Source organism: Calypte anna, chromosome 12 (assembly GCF_003957555.1).
Source record: "Calypte anna isolate BGI_N300 chromosome 12, bCalAnn1_v1.p, whole genome shotgun sequence".
In the NCBI taxonomy this organism is placed as follows: domain Eukaryota; kingdom Metazoa; phylum Chordata; class Aves; order Apodiformes; family Trochilidae; genus Calypte; species Calypte anna.
Genome location: NC_044258.1, coordinates 1,239,794 through 1,264,422, shown reverse-complemented (window position 1 = coordinate 1,264,422; position 24,629 = coordinate 1,239,794). Strand labels below are relative to the sequence as shown.

At 37.2% G+C, this 24,629-nt stretch overlaps 1 protein-coding gene across 1 annotated transcript in view; it reads left to right on the top strand.

The window, feature by feature from the left end:
• The window catches only part of ATP2B2 (ATPase plasma membrane Ca2+ transporting 2), a 168,404-nt gene extending 165,552 nt beyond the window's left edge, over window positions 1-2,852 (top strand). The window contains 1 exon segment of the mRNA XM_008506197.2: window positions 2,541-2,852. Coding sequence (XP_008504419.2) covers window positions 2,541-2,852 — 312 coding nt within the window.
• The last annotated feature ends 21,777 nt before the right edge of the window (window positions 2,853-24,629 follow it).

Here is a 24,629-nt window from a genome sequence, read left to right as displayed (position 1 = left end):
CTCCCTTGCTAACTTGCAGAGGCTTAAATACAGTTTGTGCAACTTCAAGAAAAGCTTTATTTTCATTGGATTCTGCTGAATCTGTCCAGGCAAATTACTTTTAAATTTAAGAACAAATTTACCTTTATTAATAAGAATACACCTGGCAAACAGAACCTGTATGATACAGGTAAGATACAGTGAACAACTGCAACTGAGATGATGTTTTTATTTAGAGAGCAGAAATACCAGGTAGCTTCACAGAAAATGTTACAAAAAACTTTTCTGATTTAAAATAAGACAAGACTGCCTTGAAAAGAACCACCATTTTTCACATTGTTCAGACTAATTAGTTTGTGCTTTTAAAGTACAAGATAGAGAGGCATAGATGAGGGAATCAGTATGTCATCTCTCTTTCCTGAGTTCAAATCCAGTCTTTAGTAATGCATCTGAATCAATTATTCCAGTCTTATTTGCTCACTATACAGAACCATCACATAGTGCAGCACAACTCGGAGATCCAGCTCTCAGAAACCCCTGGTTTTTAATTCCAGGTCCTCTGTCACAGAGGTGTTAGGTACACCATACAATTCTAGTGTGTAGGATTTTTTATTCTTATCTTCCTCTTGCCTTGCACCTCTGCCAACCTCCTAAAACCTTGCAGTGTGCCCAGATCTGGACAAGCTGTTCCGTACCACTCCAATCCTCTTATTTTTGAGCATAAGCAGTCACATGAATGACCTTCTGTACTGTGCCCTTCTGTTACCAAATGTATGTCTGAAGAGAAGGAAGAGTATTTGGACTGACCAAACAACCAAATTTAGAGAATATAATCTAGGACCGGTGTCAAAAGAGATCAAAATCCAAGTTAGCTGCTTTGTGCTGTAATTCTAGACAACTCCAACCACAGGATCAGCCAGATCCCACAGCCGTAGCACTGTGATCTCATGTCATCACTAAAATGATCTCTGCCACTTAGAAGAGGAATTGAAGCCTTATCAATTCGTGGTTTATTAAGGCAACGTTTCATGTAAATTAAGGCAGCATATTTCATGTAAAAAGATACACATCACCCACCCCAAACCATTTCAAATGTGTGTGGAGAATGCCTGCTTGCACCTTTTCTGCCTCTGCCTGTGTTTTGGTCTCCCCCCTAAGAAATGCTAAGAATTCGCTCATGGACTACATGGAAGTAGAAGGATAGAACTCATACTTAGTCATAAAACATTTGCCAACAGATCACGTTTTCCCATTCTGTTTTTTCCTCTCTGCCCCCCTCCCCCAACTCCTTTTCCCTCCTACCTTTCAAAAAGTTATGTTTATTCAGCAGAAAACTAGCACAAACCTTCACTTCTTTTCAGAGCTTGTAGGTCCCTGAAGACAGCATTTCCCCCTCTTTGCCCACTCCTGGAGGGCCTTTGTGTCCCCACTCTACAATGCTCCTCACTCTGTTCCTCTCCCTTCCTCCTGAGAAAGCAATATGCACTGTCCCCCCAGTCCCATGGGCTGAGACCTGTAGCTAATTTTCACCTGTGTTCTTACTGTCAGCTGGTTAATGACATTAGATTGACCCTGGCATCAGTCAGCTGGCCTAATTTAAAGACTGCATATATGGCATAAATTGTGTCACTTTCAGCATTTAACTGTACAGATTTACAACTGAGACACAGAAAATGAAAGCTTGCTGTTTAACCACATAGTTCAATTCAACCCAACAATCAATACCTTATTCTGCTACATGTTTTATATATATTAAAAAGTTAAATGGCTAGAACAGTGGGTCTATACTCGAGTGTTTACCTCACATATGCATGAAGGAAAAATAAAAGTTGGTTCAACAATACTATGTTCACATTATCCAGGCTTCCAAGTGTAGTTGTTGTGTGCAAGTTATCTCTGTTCATGTGGTAACTGTGATTTTTATTTTTTTTTTATTCCCCCGTGGTAGCATGATTATGCTTAGTACTTTGTCTGCTTGGCTTTTTGTGCTCTTGGCTGCATTCATTTAGGTTTTGCTTTAAATCATTGATATGACTTACAGTTTTTACACTTGGCTCCTGTGTGTGTCTCATACGTACCCATCCAACCGTGTCTGTGTTCTGTGCTTTTCTGTTTGTGAAGTGTGATATGTTATGTGTAATGTTTTCCTTTGGTTTTTTTTTAACAATACAAAAGAGACTTTTTTAATTAAAAAAGCCCTCCTACTTACTCACTGCAAAACTATCAACATGCATGGTTTTACATTTGCATTACAATTAACATGGCTTGTCTTTTACTAGGGATGTACCACACGAGTGGACGTTCGCTTTCTTTAACCAGTACTTCCCATCAGTTCTTTGATGGCTTTAAACTTGATTTGTTTTAATATTGCAGTTGATACAGATATTCAAAATGCACATAACTGAGCCACTCGTTTATGCATATAACATCCAGAGACTATGGACTTCCAGCTGCCTGCACTGCCCTAACCATATGCTACATTTTTCACAAAGTATTCTCTAACACGGTGCTGCCCTCCGCAGGTGCTGCCTCTGACACCTCTTTCCTTTCTTCCCCCCCAGATCCGCGTCGTGAAGGCATTCCGTAGCTCTCTCTATGAAGGTTTAGAAAAACCAGAATCTAGAACCTCTATTCACAACTTTATGACTCATCCTGAATTTAGGATAGAAGATTCCCAGCCCCACATCCCACTCATTGATGACACAGACCTAGAAGAAGACCCTGCTCTCAAGAAAAACTCAAGTCCACCGTCTTCGCTGAACAAGAACAACAGTGCTATCGACAGTGGAATAAATCTTACAACTGATACAAGTAAATCAGCTACCTCTTCTAGTCCAGGAAGCCCAATACATAGCCTGGAGACATCACTTTAGCTGAAAAGGTCACTGCAAAAAAAAAAAATAAATTAAATTAAAATCAAGTAAAAAACCCCACAGCAACCGAAATATATAAATATATATATTAAAAACATTGCTGGCTGAAAAGCTGTTTGAACTTTTATTCACTCTGAGACAAGTGAATGAATTGTTGATCACAATGGTTTTGGGGAAAGAATGAATGGCTGATTTACATACTCCCTCCCCCCCTTGTTCCCTCTCAGAAAAACAAAAACAAAAAAAATCTTCCTGCATGAATGTACTGTACACTTCTGGCCCTTTCTCTCTTTTTGTTTCCTTTTATTTCCTTTTCTTTTTTTTCTTCCTCCTTAAGCAGGAACTGCAGAGGACTTCTTTCTGAGGCTATTTATCCAATTCACTGGTCTGTGAGTTTTTTTGAAATGCTTGTGTGGCATGGACTCAATTGTATAGATTAATTTAAATAACTTTTTGAAGTTGCAAAGCTTAACTTGCACAGTAGATTTGCACCAGTTGGACAGAGGAACTTAAACATTTATGAGACTATATATAGAGATATATACATATAAGTATATACAGAATTAATTATATATATGTATATATCTATCTATATATATATAGTTATATATATATAAAGTTTCTTTGTTGGCATGTTGCCTTGTTTCTGCTCAAATTGCTCTGACTATTTTAACTTATTTATGTCCTAAAAAAGAATGTAATTTGTTTACAAACCTGTAGATAATATCCTTAACTATTTGTAGGGTTAAGAAAGCACTTCCTGCCGAAGTAGTATACAAATGGCTCAGCTCAGCTCATTGAAACCGTCTGTAATATTGCACCCTGGATATTTTATTACAACCGTGTTCTGATTTCTGCCTGATTTTATTTTTTGTTAAATAATGTAGATACTGCTAGTAAATAACAAAAGAAGCCAAAATATAACTCATTGGATGTAGCATTGTGATCCTATATACAGGGAGGTAAAACAGGCTTCCTTTGTTTCAAATAAAAATCAAAATGATCAGGTTCTCTCTTTTTTTTTTTTCCCCTCTGATAATCTGCTTGAATTTGTTTTGGTGCAGCACACAGTAACGGAGGCTAATTCATTCTTTAAACACAGCAATGACTTCAAACAATATTTTTAGAGAGTTATTATACAAAACTGAGTTGAGTTTATAAATGTAATTTAAAATAAGTTATATTTGGTTTGTCTATATGGAGACAAAACTAATGTTAAAATATTGTGATATATTGTGTTAATCCTTTTCAGTTAGTAATTTAGGCATTTATTTCCTTATTACTTGCAGAGTATGGGCTGTTGGCATTTTGGATGAAAATCACTGTAGGTTGTTGCTTCAATTTTTTTTTTTTAAAAAGAAATATAATTTCTGCACTATTAGGTCTGAACAAAATTATTAATTGTATATTGAGATGTGCTCTGTGTGTTTGTTTTTTTTTTTACCAAGCTTGTCTTCCTGTAGTCATAAGGTATACTGAAACACAGTACATTATTTTACCTTGAGCTTTCTGCAAAGAAAGCCGTTTTGAAAACCTGCAGTATGGAGGGTGAAGAGTATTTTTCAAGATGGTAACAGCCCTGATAACTTAGAATTTATGAGCTTATACAATTGCTATGTCAACCACTTGAATGCTAAGCACTTTGTGGATCACAGATTTTTCATAAATAATTTTTGTATTTAATATAAAGTTTGCTCAGAGACTTTTCAGCATATGATCTTTTCCATAACTGTACAAAAGACATTTTGAACTACACAACTGATTATGCCAGATGTGTTGACAGACACTCTTCAACTAGCTTGATAAATTGATTTGTTAAGGGATTGCTGTTTGTGTAAAAGTTGGCTCAGAAAGTGGTGCATCTCTGCAGTCACAAGAACTAAACCAAGCCAGAACTCTCCAAAACAAGTTTAGACTCATGGCCAAACTGCAGACTGAACTGACTAAAATGTTTTCAGGGTGCATCAAGACTATTCAGCCAGGTAAAGCTCTAATTGCCAGCTTCCGGACTTTTGTGTAGAAGCTTGAATGCTTTTGGCTCCAAGGCTTAGATCTGACCCCAGCTTCTCACTGAACAACAGAACAGGTCTTTGAAGGCACATACAAGTCTCTTTTCAACAGGTAGTGTGACCCGTTTCTTAACAGTAAAAAGCTAGCATGAAAACATAATTATTTTAGCTAACTCTTGGCAACAAAGTGATTGAAACTCAGTCAGGATTGTTTGCTCTGTAAATATGGTGATTAACCTTTGTATAACATGTATTGGGTTTATATGGCCTATTTGGGATATCGTATTCAGAAGAAAAAAAGTGTTACCTATTTACAAGGAAGCCTCTAGCTTTGGACTTGAACATCTACAGAAGCTATTAATACTGGAACAATTTATTTTCAGCATTTAACACTGACTGTTTGCCTTTTTATTTTCATACACTCTTCATAATTTTTCTTGGTTTCATTTTTTTTTAAATTTCCTGTAGGAGTACCCCTCCTCCCTAAGGTACCATTTACAGACTTGAAAACTGTTAAGAAAATGAACACTGCATTCTGTGTATATACAGCAAAACATATATAAATTGAGATGCATAGAAAACTTGGGCTTTTGTGAGCAGAGACTGTGCTTTATGTATATGATAAATGATAGACTTTTTTTTTTAAGCAGAATAGCTATGACCTTTTAACTACAAGTTGTGCATCACAATTCCTTTCTTTTATTGCTTTACCTCTCTGTGATGGGAACAATGGATCAAAAACCAAAATGATCAGTTTGTTAAAATTCCCTGCAATATATAAATGCTCGCTCTCTACGTACTGTACTTAGCAGCATGAGATTTGTGGACAACAATACAGTGGTACATTGGCAATCCATCCCACTAGGGGTTATTAATATATGTTCATTCATCTGTTTTTATGAATTTTTTTATCTAGACAATAATTGTAAATAAAGAACTTACTCTGTCTGTTCATTTAATACTATGCAAAAGGTTATGCTTTCTATTGTTATTCTTATTCCTACAGTGTGATGCTGGAATGTTTGTGGTTTCAAAAAAAAAAAAAAAAAAAAAAAAAGACAAAAGTAAGTAAAATATGTGATGTAAATTATTTTATAGTTTGAAACAAAATGATAAAGTTTTACTCTTGCTGCTTTCTGTCTAATAGATCTCTCTTGGCAGGAGCACAAGTGGAAAATTTAAAGAAATAAATTCACAAAGCAGCATGAACAATAATGGTCTGACCGTAACAGCTTTCTTTATTTTCACCTGAAGTCATGAGATCTAGCTCTGGATTCCCACTGGGATTTTCTTAATGTAAAGGTGTATGTAAATCTGCTGGACTGACAGTAAGGAGCCTGCTTGCCAGTCAGTGGTTACACTTCTGTTACAGCCAGGCAATAAATCAGCCCAGGGTGCTTTTCATTTCTGTCTGAGGATGGGTTGGTGCAATGGCTGGGTAACCTGGTCCGTGCTGTGGTGATGCCAAGTGGTGGGATGGCTGATCTGAATGCTGCAGAGAAGTCAGCTGAGATTACTAAGTATAAAAGTAAGTAAAATGGATGAAGGCCCTGAGAATATGCATATGAAACTATTAGTTTAATCCTGGTCCTAAGACCAGCAGACATGGAAGTCTGTTTTCCTGCCACTTTGGCCCACACGACATATCCCTCCATTTGTATGTATCTTTTTCATCTCTTTCCCCTTCTGTCATGAGCAGAGAAATGACCTCTGAAACCTGACAGAACTTGGGAAATGAGGCCTGACAGAACTGGGGAATTCAGCCCAGGACTCGTGACCTTCAACTTAAAACCTTAAAAATTGTTGCATAAACAGCAAAAAATGAAGGAATTCCTCTTCTGATGCTCAGACCCTCAGCCCAGAAATTCCTCCTTTTTTAAAAATTTTCATCTTGAACTAATGCAGTTGTTTCCTAAGCCACAACTGAGCCTGTTATCAGACAGTATTACTGCACCAGAATAGCAAGGTTTAGGTGTTAGCCCAACAGATATGCAGGGTTGAGCTTCTCACACAAGGTGTGTGGAAAGTAACTGTCATATAATCTCTTTTTCTAAAGGTAAAATGCTTCAAATTACAGATTTTCCTGTCTTCTCACCTTGATTTCAAGCTCTTATCTACAAATTCTGTACAAGAAATATTTAAGAGGCCAAAACTACAATGAAATGGTACTGCACTGGGAGAAGAAAGTTCATAGTAAGTTCAACAAAACCCCTCCAGAAAACAGTTGTTAGATAGCAGATTTATTGAATTAATTGAGCTTTACAACTTTTAAATTAAACTGGTTTAGGCTTTAATTTAGTGAGCTCAGTCTAGGTAATGATCTGGAAATATTTTCCTTTTCATTCTCTATCAGTCATTCTTATCCTACACAGATAGCTTTATTTACAGCTTTAGTTTTAGTGCTTTTGACAGGATCCTTCACCTCTGCAAAAAAAAAAAAAAAAAGTAGTGTGCATGTGTTGAGGTGTTGGTAAGAAAGAGGACTGGGATGGTTCTTTATGAGTTGTGCCTTTCCAAGAGTGTTTGTGATGTGCTTCCTTAGCCCTGCCTGGATGTCAGTAAATACCTGTACGTGTGGGGGATGAAATTTTGCTACCCTAACTTGCTATTCTGGGCATCAAATTGCAGATTCAGAAAGACACACGGTATTTGATGTTAATAATCCATCATGGTAAACTCAGACTGATACCCTGATTCAAAACAAGAATGCCAGGCTTTATTCTTGCATTTCTTCTTTTATCCAAACTCAATATACTGGTAAGAAATCAAGGGTAGTCATGCATGCCTCAAGAGGAAAATCAGGTGCTGATTGTGTATGCTATGTGCCACTGAATATATTTGTCATGAGATGATGTCCTGATACAGAGGGGGGGAAATGGTTCCTCAGTATGCAAAAAGAGAAAAGCTGGGAGAAGAAGGAAAAAAATGCAGGTACATATATAGTTCACCATATTCTGAAATGAAATAAAATTCTAGTTGTTTATTACTGGCTTGATCTACACATTGAGTTCTAACAGTTCTACCAGCCTTGGCCTTGAGGTCTTGACCTTTTGCTGGAAAAGACTGGTTTACAAAACTCATTTTAAGGAGAAAAAAAAAAAAAAAGCTTTTACCCCCAGACAAACCCTTTTTGTCTGACCAGAAGGCTGACAAAAAGCAGACAGATTCCAGCATTACCTTCCAACTTAACTTTTTCTATCATTTTGTGATGTGAAAAATTAGCTTGTGGTATTGGTTTACTTCAATGTAGTAGCACACTACTTATGAGCTGTTAGAGGTTCTGGGTTCAACACTTCCAGCTCCCTGTTGTTAATTAGAGATGCTTTTGAGAAACCACAAGAAGGTAAGAAATAGACATTTCCTATTTATGTTTGCATTCCTGCAACAGTATGAGATATTGAGCTAGTAATATACAGTATTAAAAAGCATCTAATAAAATTTATTCATGGCCCAGCTCAGAACTAGGATCTACATGTAAATTGCCCTGGATTATAAACTACAAATCCAAGGTTTCTGATTTTATCAGTCCATGAAATGCATTTATGTAATGCTCAGCTTTCTTCACCAACACCAATCCTACAGCAAAAGTGACTGAACAGATGCTTCTAAAGCTCTCCATCCCCCCAAAGACAGAGCATTGGGTGCTTTTAAGGTATCAAGCCTATCACAGATAATTAGTTACAGAAGCAAGAATGCAGAGTCACCAGTGTCTGCTCTGTGGCTGCAAGAAAGCCAGATGATTTTCTGCCAAGACAGATGTTTGCATCTGACAAAATGTCATCACACTTCACATTAGCTGTCATTCTTGCTGGAAGTATGAGCAATGCTGAGGCAACTGACCTCTTTACAGAGATATGGGATGTACAATCTAATGGGTTGTGTCTAGGGAAGCCATTGCTGCTACAGGTGTAACTTTCTGGTGAAGTTTAAGCTAACATCAAGAATTAAAATCACTTCTAGTTGGTTTTATAATCCTATTTTCGCCACTTACAAGGGGTCTGGGTATTTTCACTACTTTTCTATTACATTTTGTATGATACTGCTTATAAACCTGAAGTTATAAAACTGGTCTTAAAGAAATATGCCTTTTTACCTATTTTCTTGTATGAATTTCAATAGCCTCCTATGTCCCACAACTCCTGGATGTAAATTCTATTTGCGCTGCCTACGAAAACACAGAAAAACAAATGGGTTGAGTATGCTGTAGGGTTGATTCCATTACCTTTCATTTCATTTTCATGCTTAAGGATGGAGGCACTCCCTGATAATGACAAAGCATTTTGTCTCCTCAGTGTTCCTGCCCATCTGATGCTGGGAGTACATTTTGTTCCTGAAAATCTGCAAGCTTGTCTGTGATATGCCACTGGCAGAGCATCCTTATGCTAACTGTGAGCTAGTACAGCAGAGTGGAAATCTGCCATCCCTCCAAACACCAGACACTAAAAATAGCTGATAGAACAGATTTATTATTTTTTAAAACATTGAAAAGCCAATTCTTTCTCTGGTCTAAACAGTGGTCTCCTCATTCAGTCCTGCGTTATTTCAAAGCCACTTAAGCTCAAACACTGATCAAGATAATTTAAACATAGAAAGAAGGCTCCCTTTTTTTTTAAAAAAGACAAATATAGCTAACATCTCTGAGAACTTTTTCCAAGACTTAAATGGCTGACACAATTACAGGTGAAGTCAAAAGGTACAAGTGTCTGAAATGCTTTGAGGAGAGGGAATGTTGTCACCTGCAAACCAACAAGAACAGCAGGTGCAAAAAGGGAAGTATCTTGAAGTGCTTTTCTGTGTAAGTACCAAGTATCCAGTAAATAAGATGTAAACAGCCCTGCATAGCTATGCAATTACTAAGATCAACTCTCTGAGCCCTATTAATTCTAGTACTATCATAGATTTATCTAATTCCCAGATATATGGGGCATCAAAAACCACCAAAACCTGAAGGTAGTATTGCAGGTGTGTGAGTTACTGGAGATCAAGCTTTGATGTAACTGCAAACAAACACATTGTCAGAAGAGAAGACTTTTAAAGGGAGAAAAATTCTGCAGTGGGATGGTGTTAAGGGACAAACTGCAATAACAGCTATGCACTTGGTTGCTGAAAACAGAGTTAACAAGAATGTGGTAAAGGAGAATGTCCACCATCTGATTTCTTGGAAAGGCTCAGAGAAGTAACTCACTTCTGTTTAAATATTAAATCTTTCAAGATTACTTTGACCTGCAATGTGTTACTAATCAAGTTTGGAAGAGACTGGTGTTCCTGGTAAAGTTAGTAAGTGCTGTCTAGTGCACCAGTAGATGCTTGCCTCACTCTACCCTTGCTCTGGTTCACAACCAATCAGCCTCCTGTTCTTTTTGTCTCTTACTCTGCTGCTTTTCCTTAGAGACTTTCAGATATTTCCTGGGCTTTTATGAGGCAGAACAGTGCAGCAAAGCTCCAAGAGGAAATGCTGCTTTTATTCTCTCATCCCAAACCATGGCTGTCTTTGATGGCAGTGAGGGGTGTTTGCAGCCTATTTGTCTGGACCCACAAAAATATTTCCCTTCGTTGGAACGTGAATTCATTCGTTGTCATTGCTTCTCATTTCTGTTCTAATCTGGTTTTTTGAAATTGCATTTTGGACAGAAATAATTTAAGTGATTCCTATAGGTAATGAAGAATTAGTGTTCCAAATTTGAACACATTGTTCTCCAGCCTCCAGTACCTCCCAGTTACTATTACTTTTTATTTCACATTTCAGCTGATAGATCACAGATATTTTTTACTTTTTTTTCAGTAGCCATCTCTTCTCTGCTGTGAGTTCAGCTGAGCATGAGCCTTCCCATTGGTACTCCCAGTGGCTATCAGAGTGGTTTGTATGTTGCTTGACAGACAAAAGGCCAAGTAACAATGCAGGAGAACTATGAACTTGTACTTTTAATTTTGTAGCTGTGTGATTTGTAGGGCTTTTTTTTCAATGATACAGAAGCACAGAGTAGCTCAGAGTGAGAAGCTATGTTCTGTAATTAAAAACAACATTTGACTATAAGCAAGGCATAAATTAAATGTTGTGATGTACTGCCATCTAAATTGGGAGGCAGAATTCAGACAGGAATTCCCTACATTGGAAATATTCTTCTGATAAATCCTAAAAGTCACTGAAAAACTAAACTGCATCAGATTTTCCTTCTGCCCATTCCTGCACTTAATGTTATTTGCCAGTCTCAGTAAATGACAATGAAAGCAGTAGTGAGTTTGTACTGATCCTGAATATTTTAAAAACTGTTAAAGCAGAGAAAAGACACTAATGAACTGGTTTGGCTCTAAGGAAGATTTCTGTTTTGTTTTGGGGGGTGGGTTTTATTTGTTTTTTAAAAACTCTTACCTTGCAGATCTCCATTTCCCTGAAGTAATAATTTTCAATTTTAATCAAGTGATACTCTATATCTTTGTACAACTTCTGTCTGAAGCTTTTCAACCCATTCTTTACATTACTACTGAAATAAAGAAAGTATGCAACTCATTTTTATGTGCTTTTTATGGCATTAAAGGCTGAGGTAACACTGTCAGTTAAGTGAATTGTTGCCACAGATCTAGAATGTTTTGATTTTGGACACAGAGAAATGACAGGAACAGGATTTTTAAAAAATAATTGCTAATTTCCAGCCAGTGCAAAGATGTACTTGTTGATATGGAAAGGTGAAAAAATAAACAGCAGTGTTACATTCCCAAGAACTATGGTGATCTGTGCTTGTCCCTTTGATCTCTGACAAACCCTTGGAGGTTTGTGATTGAAAAAACAGATACTGTGCATGTCCAGAGATGCACAAAAGTTTGTAAACCTGCCAGATTTGTACTATACACATTAACCTTCAGAACACATCTATAGTGAGGAACAGCTGCCACAGAAGGACGACAAAAGGGACACTGGACAGAGTATGAATTAGAACAGGATCACTTAGAAACTCATTATTAGTTGCATTATTGCAACTATTGCAACTATGCAACTATTGCATTATTGCATTAGTTTCTAATGCTACAGGAAGGTCGTGCTGCATATCTGAGAGTCCCAGGAGAAAAATATCACACTGCTTTGTTTTAAGTGTTGTACAGTATAACACAGCTCAAATCTTCAGGATCTAGGAGCTGTGGTAATCCATATGGTAGTAACAGTAGTGAGTCCCCATACTCAGTTTTTATGATATAGATACAGTCCTCAGATGTGTCCATTCTATAAGAATTACTCTTTTTCAAATGGAGTTGAAAACACCACTGATCCAGTGCAGATCTGAAGATTGGGTTATGAATAACAATAGAGGCCCCGAGTGTAAAGTCAACAGGGCCTAAATTCTCCACTGGTCCTACAGCCCCCACTGACCCACGCTACTGCACAGCGCCATCAAAGTGCAAATATCTCTGTATATTCCTCCACAGGTTTAATGGGTATCCTACACATCAAAAATGTCAGCAGTTTTGTCTAGAGTATGAGTACCTGACAAATCATTTAAACTTCATAATGAATTTTTTTATTCCTATAGAATAGAAATTGTGTTCATTCACCCTGCCTGGATGCCCTCAGCATAGATAAAAATGTAACTATAAAAGACATATGACATAAGAACTGAATCTCATTAGCTTCAGTCCTCCACCACCACCACAAAAATAGCAGATTATCACTTGAAACACTTTTTTCAAGCTTCAGTAATTCCCAGAAAATTGCTGAGCTTTGAAGCAGTTCTTTATATGCTAAACTGTTCTGATCAAAAGGATGAAATTTTTCTAAGGATTGCTTTTGGTTTCTGGTAAGTTTTTCTTTTTTGCCTTTTACCTGTTTTTTGTTCTTTGTTTGGCTTTGTGTTGTTTTACTTTTTTAATGAAACTGCTATGAGTGGTTATTTTGGTTTTGGCAGCAGGTTTATGAAAACAAAACTACCAGGAATTTATACCATTGAATTATGAATGCATTCAGGAGGTTTTGGAGGGTTGCTTTGTTTAAAAAAACCCAAAACCAACAAAGTAAAACCCAAGCAAACCATGCTCAACAGCAATGCAGATGGTAATACAAATATTTTTAGAATTTTGTTCTTTTTTGGGATTCTTCTTTTCCATTTGATTTAAATACAGCTGCAGAAAAGGCTGGTAATAGTAATCTATTTTTAAATCTTTAGGAATAATACTTAACTTTTCTCCATAAAAATTAATTAGATCATCCATCTTAAGGATAAGAAAGATACACAGACTAACTAGTTCACCAGGCCATCCTTATTTTTCCACTGAAAGACTGTTCTTCTTCAAGTCCAGCAATTCGTGTGTGATTCACTTGTGCTGGCAGCACAGACAAGCACAATGCACATCACAAATATCAGTCCAGTGGAGGGAATTCTGTTGTTCCCCCACTGAATGTATAGGACAAATGACAGAAGAACATTCAGAGGGATGACAAGGAGGATGGACTAAGAAGTTTGGGAGGCTGTACATTTTTGAGGCAAAGGATTTTTGTCAAGATGGAGAATTCTTTATATGCTTGTGCAGTGTACAGGGCCTGAGACTGTGAATTGGGTTCCTAGAGCCAGAAGATTTTGCCCCAGGTATAAGAATGCAATGTTTCTGTGTATCATATAAATGCAGCTGTAAGCTCAAGAGTGGGTACTCTTCTGATCTCTTTAAAAGTAGGGGAAGAGCATACCCTCCAGCAGGTGTGAATTAATTTCTAATAATTTAAACAGACTAGCTCTCTTCTGATCATCTTTTCATTGTAGTTTCTTATCTTGTTTTTAAATGCAGACCTTCCAATCCACGCCTGAGCTATGCCAATGGTCCAAGCTTCATTTAACAGCTATGCTTCTGATTTCACACCTTTAAAAAAAGCAATCAGAGTGCTCTGCAGAATAGTCTCCTGAAACCATTTTGACAAGAAAACAGAGGGCCAATACAGCTTCCTTCTAGTGGAAAACTCAGTAGGATAATTACTAGTCTCATTAGTGATATCATCCGTATGACAATTTAGGAGAATGAATTGTTGAGCTTGTTGAAGCTCTAAAAATGCAGTGAACCACGTATCCAGAAAAGGGCCTGAATTAGATGCATTTAGTTCTGGGAGCTGGAATGTTGTTGAGGAGGCTGCCATCAGCACAGGTGGTGAGTATCTGGATTGGCTGTAGATTGCTGGGATAAAAATATCTAGGAGAGACTGGCAACAAGATAATAATGACCTGAAAGCCAAATTAGCAGCTGATCTATTTACTTGGCCTATGATTTATCTATGACGATCAGCAGAGAGCTTCAAGATCAGTAACATTCCAAGAATCTGTCAGAATTGTGTCAGAACATGGATCCCTCCTTACATTAGTAAAAGTGTCTTGTTTGTGGGGAAGACAGAAACTGAACACTATAGGCTCTGTAAAGTACCCTTCACTGACTGCAGAAATAGATGAAATAATTCTAGGTAGCCAACTGGCTAGCTGTCCTGGTTTCCCTGAGACATGATCACAGGTCAGCTGTGGAGACCAAGCAGTTAGAAGCCCCAGGTCAGCTGGGAGCTGCTGCCAAGGCATGCATCTGCCCCAGCTGTCCCCCCTGGCTGTCCCACCCTCTCACCTCAGCTCCTCATAAAGGGGCAGATGTGCTGAGAGGGGGAAATCTCGTTTCCTGTTGCTCCTCCCTTTTGGCTTGCTACTCTCTCTGCTACTCTCCAGGAATAGGATAAGTTTTTATATTTTATGTTGGTGTTTGTGCTAATTTTGTTATTTTGCTGAATCTCTTTAAACTTCAGACTTGGGAGGTCTGCCTTTTAAAATTTTTTAAATTTTTTAATTTTTATTTTATGCCTCAATCAATGAAATACATAGAAATGTTTTGAGCCAGCTAAGAAAGCATGAGAGCAGACCGACTTCAAAAAAACATAAGGCATGACTTCTACTTGCCCCTTTTTTGCAACTCCTATTAGAAATAGCTTTGTTGTCTTAAACTGATTGTAATATGATGATGACTTGCAGCATTTAAAATTTAATGTTGGGGGGGGCAGTATTCAAATTCAAGTGAGAGTTATGGACATTCAAAGCAGTCAGGTTGGCTTTTACTTTGTAATAAACAGAAGGAAAGCTGTCTAGAAAACTAACTGCAGAAATGCAACATTTGATAAACAGTTTGAAAAGGAACTGTTCTGTTGTGAAAATCTTGCCTAGGGATAGAAATGCTAGTAGCAGTAGTTACAGGTATGGAAGGGACTGAAATGTGGTTTGAGACCCAACATTTCAGGTGATCCTTAACCAGAGGTACTTCCCTGGCTCTGAAGAAGGGATGGATAAACTTGTGTGTATTGAGTGTATCTGGCAAGCTGAAAAGAGAACACAGTGATCTATGGGCACAAATAGTGAGTCTGGTAAATGGTGGTATCCAAAAAAACTTCTGGACAACAAGGGAGGTCTATTTCCAGAAGCATTAGAGTTACTCCTGCTGTAGGTTTAAATGTGGGATGAGTAAAGTAGCTGATGACACAGTCTGGCTTAGGACAGTCCCTGAATCCAAACAGACTTACACTGGTCTAAGGGAAACACTACAGCAAACTGGGACGAGGGCTAAACAACCCTTCAGAGAAATTGCACCAAAGAAATATAAATGTTATTGTAACTGCCTCCCTCATAGTTTAGTTCAAGAGAAGGGGTGGATGTGAAGGAGGAGCAGGGTCTAATTCTGTAGAGAGTAGGTTAAGCCTGAACTGATTAGGGAAGTCCTTTCTGCTGAAACAGATTGTACCTAGGCTTTGTAGCAGGTTCAAGCTGTTTTCTATCCTAAATTTTAGAAGTGGATACCTGAACAGGTATCAGAAAGATTTGCTTTCATAGTAAGCTATTTAAATAGCTTACTGAGCCAATTTCAAGTGATGGTTATGTGCCAGGCTGTGACACTTCCTTGTGCAGGGTCACACACAGACTTTTTCTCAGATGATAGGCTAGTGCATGCTGAAAAGCTTTAAACAGAACGTATGATGTATTTAGAATATTAAAAGCTTATGGCTGCCACTCTGCATTCAGCATTGATTCATATAAAGGGGTTTTTCCTCAGATAAGAGGCAGAACTGATGAAACCTTTTTGAAATGTGTGGAATTCCAAGCTATGTTTCATTCAATATACATGAGCTGAAACAGACTGCCACCTAAATATGTGAGGCCATCCATGAACTGTGGAGATTTAGTTTAACAAGCATCCATGTAAATATAAAGGTCCAGTACAGATCTAGATTGTGAATGTAAACATCTGTTCTGGGGGTGGGGAGACAGATACCAAAAAATTAAATGAATAAATAAATAATTTAAAAAATCAAGCTACCTGGACAGACATTAAGATGTTCTTGTAGAAATATTGCCTGATCTTTGTTTCCTAAGAGCCTTAGGAAAGCACAGCTGATGACAGATAAAGAGGGCAGTATCAAAGACTTTATGTAAATATTTTTTCTCTTTATCAAAGGGTTACACCACAGCCTAATCATGCCTCTTTCAAGCAGAGTATATATATTTCCAGGGTGATAATGTCTTTGACTGTTGCATGTATTTCTGCCAACTGCTTCTCTGTGGAGGTTACAGAACAAAAAGTTCAGAAAAGCTCTCTACTTCATGTGGCATATTCATAAAACCTGCCATGCTCTCACCTTGCCTGCTCAGCACTAAGAGGTTAGATCAGTTTCACTTTGAGTTATTCCAAGGGATAACTTGCAATGGATATTTCAGTGCTCAGATTAGCCACATAGTGTCACCCTAGACCATCACAAAAATCTAATAAAAAGACATTTGCTTAATCACAACCTTTGAGAAGTTGTACTGGAGACAGTCTGGAGGTATGTTATTACTTATAAATAAATTTAAAATGTTGTCAGGGGAATCTTTCATCCTTTATGACCTAGCTGTAGCCAGAATCTAGCCATCTACAGGTGTTCCTGAAATTTGGAACAAGAGCCATCTGCAGTGCTTAATGCTAATTGTAACCAGCTAAGTGCTTTCTGCTAGTTCCTCTCAGCTTGAGATAACAGCACCTATGCTCCTGGGATTTAAAAAGGGAGTGCTAACACGAGTGTGTTGTATTTCTAGTGATTGCATGTTAAAAAAAACCCAAACTTTTGGAACTTATTTGCTGTTCTTCTTGCACCTTTCCAATAACCCAAATAAGCCAAACCTCATATTGCAGATTTTCTGCTTTATTTTCTCTTGTATATTGACTGTGATGAGGATCCCTAGAACTGGTTATGATTTACCAGAAGCACCTGAGAAAGCACCAGCTGGGAGCTCTGATTACTTCCCAATCCCCCTCAAATCAAATATCCTGTAAGACAGGAATCACTTAGTTCTGTAGGCACCAGGCCTGCTGTATGTTCTTCTAGATAAGAACAGAAATGTTTGGGCTGCCTGTTTTCCTTAAGTACTGAAAGAAAGGTAAAGAATACCTTACTCTTCATATAGCTATTCTGGTTTTCTATGTGTGCCCATGTTCTTTTAAGATATATTTTAATTAAAGTAGATAATTTTCAAGCTTTTCTCCTATTATTAATTGTTTCTCTTATTAGAGGCTTCAGCCACAACTAAAAATAAATGATCAGAGGAGGAGGAGAACATTTTACTCTTCATACAAAAATATTTCAGTTTAGCAGTTTCAGCTATTTTGGACAACCATTTTGAGACTCCTTTTTTCAGAATTTTCTCCCAGAAGTGAGGTTTTCTACTCTTCTTGGTTTGTCTATTAATAACAGATCAGGGCTGTTCAGTCTACTTGTCTGGACAGGCTACGAAAGAATCAAATCAATCTGAAGACAGGTTAAACGTTGCAGGGGTTTTAGGAAAGGCCAGCAGATAATAAGGGGGAGTCACTACAAATGCTAACAACCCCCATGCTTGTATTTTGGAGACAGTAGTATGGGAAAATAAACATAAATGGACATTAATGAATGTTAATTATGAATTAATTATTGTATATAATTAGTGAAATTGAGCAACAAAAGCTTTGAGAGACAAGTACCAAACAAGAGACAAGTATTACCAAAACACATCCTGAAATCTTTCTTTGTAAGCAACAGCACTCCACCCAAGCAGGAAAAGCTAGGCTTTAATGACAAAAGATGAGGCATGATTTTTTTTTTTTTCTTTTATGTCTTATTTAGCTAGAAGAAAAAAACATTAAACACACACAAAAATGGATCAGCAACTCTCTGGCGAGATCAATATCAACAAGTTGTAGACTATTAAAGGGAAGATTGCTTTAGAGAACTGTTTTCCTGCCAGTTTGACCATCTTGTGTTTTGAAGTCAATCGAGGTTGAGTGTATTTTTTTAAAAGTGAGCAGGCTTAGACCTAGGCCCCATTCAAGATAACTCAACAGAGTAACTTTTTTGACAGAGAATTTTTGCAAAACAGAATAGCTTGCTGTTGGTAATACTGTAAACTTGGATTAGTTTTATGGTCCAGTAGAGAAAAACGAACTGTGCGGTACTTAATAAAACTGATCACAGCTTCTAAGTACAGATATTGTTTTAGAATGTTCATTTTTGTAGCAGTTCTTGGTTTGTTGCTTAATAAGACTCAACTCTGATTACAGATGCACAAGACAGCATTATGTTCTTACTAACTTAAAGTATAGTTAGTAAATATCAGAAAGAAGGGGAAGACAAAACAAAATTTATGTCCTAGAAGGAAGAGAAGCTTCCATTTATCAGGTTCCATCTTCATTGTGTAACATCTATGCATAAGATTTTCTGAAGGAAGTGAGATTTTTTTTTATTACTACACTGAACACAGAAAGGTGATGTTTACATTTGCCCACAAAATCTGTTTTGAGCAGAAACACTGTATCCTAAAACCCCAAAGCTATCCATGAAGTTATCAACTTGCCAAATGTTTGCAAGCAGAACGAAAGCTGTAGTTCTGAACTTCAGTTTTCTGATTTCTGTGCCACTGTATAAAACCATTCTTCTCTTTCAATTAAACTTTTATACGTGAAATATAAATGTAGTAAGAGATGATACCTTTTAATTATATTTTAAATTGCAAGAAATATGAAAATTCATAGCAAAAGCCCATCAACACTACCCTTCCTAATGGACTGACCAATCCAAAGACAGCACACAACTCCACAAAAAGGGATGAACTCTGGCATTTTGCCACTCAACTGAATTTTGGGGTGTCTCTACTCTTACTGCTCACTCCCACTTTCAACCTCCAGTAAAATAAACAAGGAAGGAACTTGCTTAGGTATTCTTCTCTTGGAGTAGGAATATATTTAATTAGATAGCCAACTTGGATCCTGATTCAATCATCTTTACTCAGAATGACAAATGAAGTGTTTAAAGTGAATTAACTGCCTAAGTCCTAGAACTTTTATGTCCTTTCCTAAAGCACAGACATAATTCTCTCCTTCCTTGACTGCCAGTTAATAGGGGCCAATAAATATCGACTGCAGGTATCAGCTTTTGGATTGGACATAAGCCAGGGAACATTCGCAGTGAACTGTGATATTCAATAGTAATGCCACTTATGAAAATGGAAATTCACTCTAAGGCTTGACAGATATTAACTTATTTAATAGCCTCTTGTGCAGTATTCATAATCCTTAGAGAAATAAAAAAAGAGAGAGATAATTTAGGGCTAAAGGCTACAAGCATTGAAAAATAAAAACTAAATATGCCTGCAAGCTGTGCGGTGTCTTGCTCAATTTTTAACGTGTCAGAAGAAATTATGTTCCTTTTCATTGTGTGCAAACATAACCAGCTTAGCCTATTAAAATCCCTGCTGCTATAAAACACATTACCAGGAAGTATTCTCTAAAGACAGGGGGGAAAGAAAAGCAGATTCAGAGTTGGCAAAACCCCCTTCTGATTAAACTAGGAAAACCACTATCTCCTGGAAATCTAACCAGGTATATTTTAGTATAGATGTGAAGTACAAAGATAAACTGTCTTCAAGTGGATATAGTCCTGCCTTTAAAAATTAAATGTATGTCATCAGCCTGCTCCATGAATTGCAATAAGTTTTCTGTGTATGTTGTAATGGTTATTCTAATTCTTGGTAATTCATTCTAATCTTGGTAATTTTATGCTTGTGAGACTCCCTAAAAGGAGACATTTCTGATTTCAGGGCTAACATAGAAATGAGTTGCCTTAATGCTACGTTACATCCAAAGGCTCAACCCATCTTTTCACTGTGGCCACCTCCTGTATGCTGCCCAAGTATTGCAGAGTTTGGTGAAACCCAAATGGCTTCAACGAAGCAGAGGCTGAGCAGAAATAAATTGTCTGGATTTTATCTGTCCCCTCACATGGAGATAGTAGACTGGTTTTGCAATGTAGCTGACTGCACACTTTACTGTTTGTTCTGTTGCCAGTTTAAGACGAGTCAAAGACCTGAAGATTTCCAATCTGTAGTAAATCCTTTTTGCATTTAATTCTCAGTGGTAATCATCCATTCAGATGGGGCTCTCCACTAACTCTCTAAACCCAGGTGGATTAGGAAAAATACAGTACACTTGCTTTAGAGTTAACCTAACAGGACAGGCAAGAATATACCTAGATCTGAATATGATCATTTGACTCCATTTCTCTTATAAGGTACAGTAGCTGTTACATCTAATGATGGGACTTGCTGACCACATCTCGTAACACCTAAGAACAGCTTCCTGCCTCTAGTGCTCCAACCAGATTCTTTGTCAGATGATGTTTACTATTAGGAGTATCTTTACTACTAGGGCCACATGAACAGCTGTCAGAACTGTGGGTTATGAGGTGAATAAAACCACTGTTTGGGTAAAAACTTCTTTAAGCCAAAACAGTTACATTGAGAAGGAAAGTATGGCAAAAGGCATCCTCATTTCTATCTATCTCTGCACAGAAAAATTCCTAGTTATATGGTGACTGTCTCCTTCTGTCTTGGCCATCTCCTGAATATTTGTTTCCAGAATGTAAACACATCCTCTCTTAAAAAGATTTCATGTTTCAGATTTATAGATTTACTAAGGTTTATTTGCACTTTACATTTATTTGTTTCAACGGATTTCTTCACCTTAATTACAATTTAATTTGATACTCTGTGGAGAATTTAATGATGTCATTTATTGTGACGCTCACTCACACACAGGAAATTAAAAAAAAAAAAAAAGCTAGAAACAAATGAAAATGCATTCCATAGATTAGAGTAACTCAATAGGCAACTTACCCAACTTTATTACTGCAACTCTAAATCATTCTTAAACAAGTTTTAACACTACAAAAACTAACCTTTGAGTTAGACTGCAAGCCCAAAGACTTTACAGCTGCTTAGTGGTCATCTTGCTAGCAGAGGAAAAGCATCTCCAACAATCCCCTTAATCATTGCACTGTAATGTTCTGTGCAGATGCTGTGTATCAGCAAATCTCTTTACTTTAGCAATCCACACCAACTGAGAGATAAAAGCATAATTTCCTTCAGGTGTGTCATCCTTTCTCTCAAGTTTATTCCTATGTTTTCAACATTACCACATTGCTACCATTTCCTCCTCCCCCAGGTGCAATATCAAGGTGATACAGACTTGTTTGCTGGAAGCAGCTACCGATGAAAGCAGAAGAATCTGAACAGTTACTCCTGATATTTTTATTTTTTAAATGATAAGTCAGCCATAATGCAAATTATTCCTTCAAAGCAATGCAAAGAATCAAAGTAAAAATACCATCTCTGGGCAACTATTGTGTAACATCTTTGTTCCCCTGTAAACCAGGGCAATTCCAGCCCAAATACATTAACTTGACCCTGCTACGTATTTATTGTAGTTAATTTCATCACAGATGTATAGTATGTGAGTGAGAGTAGAAGGGATTAAGAATTATATATTTGAAAACATAAATCAATGCTAGTCCAGTGCAGCAAACTATTTCAGATGTCTTAAAAATAATTCTCCAAAGACAGAAAAAAAAAATCCTGCATTTCATGATGAAGTTTGTGCTCAGCATCATAGTTGTTTCCTTAGGAACAAGGAATCACGTGCTGAGCAGTATTGGTGGAGCATGCTCAATGCATAAATAAATCAGGCTAATTTTTCTTCTTTTGTTCTGAAACCTACCCCAGTTTTCCTGCTGTGGACTGCAGCACTGAGAGATGCTTTATTTCCCTCATATGTTGAATACAGTACAGGTGATTGGCATTGTTGTGTACTGCTAATGCTAAAATATTGATTAATGTGGAGCAAAAGAGCATGTACTTTTTTCCTGTGGGAAAGTTCAGCCTCCCTGCACGCAGGCTTTCAAAAGCAACCTCAGCAAAATTGAATTCACACAGAAGAAAAAAATTAGCCAAACAAGAGATCACAGCAGCAAGCTATTATTTGTCAAAATCTGGAAACTAAAAATTTTCTCTATCACTTTGATTTTATTTATGAGCTGCTTCTTCTTTGTTCATTAGACTTAATATTTTGACAGGATGTTACATAAAAGAAAGCTAACCATTAAATGAGGAAAAATTTACAAAATACTCTGTCTTTGCAGGATTTTGAAGTATATTTTTAGATAAATCCCTGCTTTAAGATGGAAAAAGAATCTGATTTCTGTGCTGCAGCTCTGTTTGGCATTTGTACCTAACAGTGTGTCTTGAATACATAATGAGCCATTCACAGACTCCCACAGGGTGATGGAGTTTAAATCTGAATTTATTCAGGTCCATACCCAATCTGATTTCCCAAAGAATAAAGACCTCTGTTGGAGCTCATTTAAATCATACTTGTTTTTCATTGCTGAACTGATGTAGATATTTTGAAATTCCTTTAGAAATAGCCAAAACTGGGACCTTGCATATAAATTTTACATATATATATACACACATATATAGTCTTATATATACATATATAAACATGTATTAAAAACCTATAGGATTGAGGCTAGAATGTGTTTGTCCCTGTCTCATGGCTAGTGGTGTTTCATAACTCTCACCACTGCCATGGGATATGCTTGGATCATACTAAGGAAACAATGAAGGAACTCCTGAAGAAGTTTTGTTTTACTTGAAAACTAATTACCCCTTTTCCTGAACTTCTGGGATTTTACTCTTGCTTAGAGCTTGAAAGCATGCTATCCAATGACATGCAAAGTGCATAGCTTTATAGATAAACTAGACATCAGAAGTAATCAGGGAAAACTGTGCCCTTCTTTTTATCCCCAGTAACCTAACCACCAGTGCTTTCATTTTCAAAAGCTATTCACCATGCTGAGAAAGAAAATCAGAAGTTTTGTATTGTGTAATGCTTACAAGGGAAAGAGTTACAAGGTTACAAGGCTCAATGTAGTGACAAGTCATCAGGTATCTCTGGACTTGCCTTGTGGGGGTCCCTATTTGTAGCACAAGCTAAACAGCCATTGCTATTTACAGCACAGTAAGTGTATAGTTTAAATTGGGGCACACCAGGAATGGCCAACACAAATAGCAGTTCCTTTTTTTTTGTCTGACATTCTATTCCCAACTCCATGAACCATGTTGCTCCATCAGTCCAACTCATTGGTGGGCCAAGGAGACATGCAAATGGATTGAATGGAAGGGAATAGCTTTAGATTTGTCACACCTAAAGACATACAAAAAGTGCATCACAGATGTTGTCATGGAGTTCTCTCTAGCCTGTAAGTAGGTGTAACATAGATTTGATTGAAGGAGCTGTGTCTCATCAAAATTGACTCTGCCATTTTCTTATTTCAAGTTAGGCAAGGTAAAGGCAGCTGGTATACTGCAGTCTGGTAACTGCTAAGTGCATACTAGAAATGTCCAGAATAACTTTGACTGTTTACATATCCTATACTGACTAGCATTTCCCAAAACGTGGCCAAAAATATCTCAAAACTAAAAATGGAGCTAGAATAATGTCTACGAGGAAAAAAATACTTATTCTACTACTTTTTTCAGGCTTCTCTAATAAATTTCAGAAGCAGGCTGTACTACCTGCTCCTTCCTGGAGAGCAGAAAGAGGAAATAAAATAGTATCCTAGAATTTGTGAGTAAGAGAGTAATAAGAATATTCATTGCAAATGTGAATACACAAATTCCACCACCACCTCCTGTCACAAGTGCTCTAATTTGTACCTTTTCTGGTTATCAGGCAGGCTTGGATGTTGAGAGGAAAAACCTCTGAAATTCTTTCTACTGGAGCAATCTCACATTGTGTGAAATATTTAAAACTATCTTGGCCACAAGTAAATGCAAGAAAGCTCTTCCAGCTAGGACGTGAAATCTGCCTGTTTTCTGATCTTAAATGCAGTATATGTTTGTTTCTATACCATAATGTCAACAAATGACTTATTATTTTCTTCCTAGCCCTTCAGAATGCACACTAGCCTACAGATCAGGGTCTATGTGCAAGCAATATACAAATATAATCCCTCTCTGACAGAGACACTTGCAACCAGCCTTGGAAATTCTGTAAGCACTGTGAAGCAAAACCCATAAATCCCATCACTTCCTTATTGGCCACTGTTGAAGTATCTTATTGACATGAACAATGTGGACTCAAACCCAGATATTTATTTTTTTTCTTTTTGCAATGAGGAGCCTGATTTTTAATTTGGTTTGTTTTCTGTCCATTCACTTCTGAGAGAAAAAAAAAATAAAGTACTGCTCTAGTTATTCAATCACTTAACTCTAAATAGAAATTCTAATTGCTTTAAAAAATTTCCACCCATGATGGCTTGAGCCACTTCCCTGCCATATTTCTGGATTTGCTACATGCAGTTTTCAACAGCTGCTTTCTGTGAATTTATGCAGTGGTTCTGCAAAACAGATTGCCCAAAGGGTGCAAC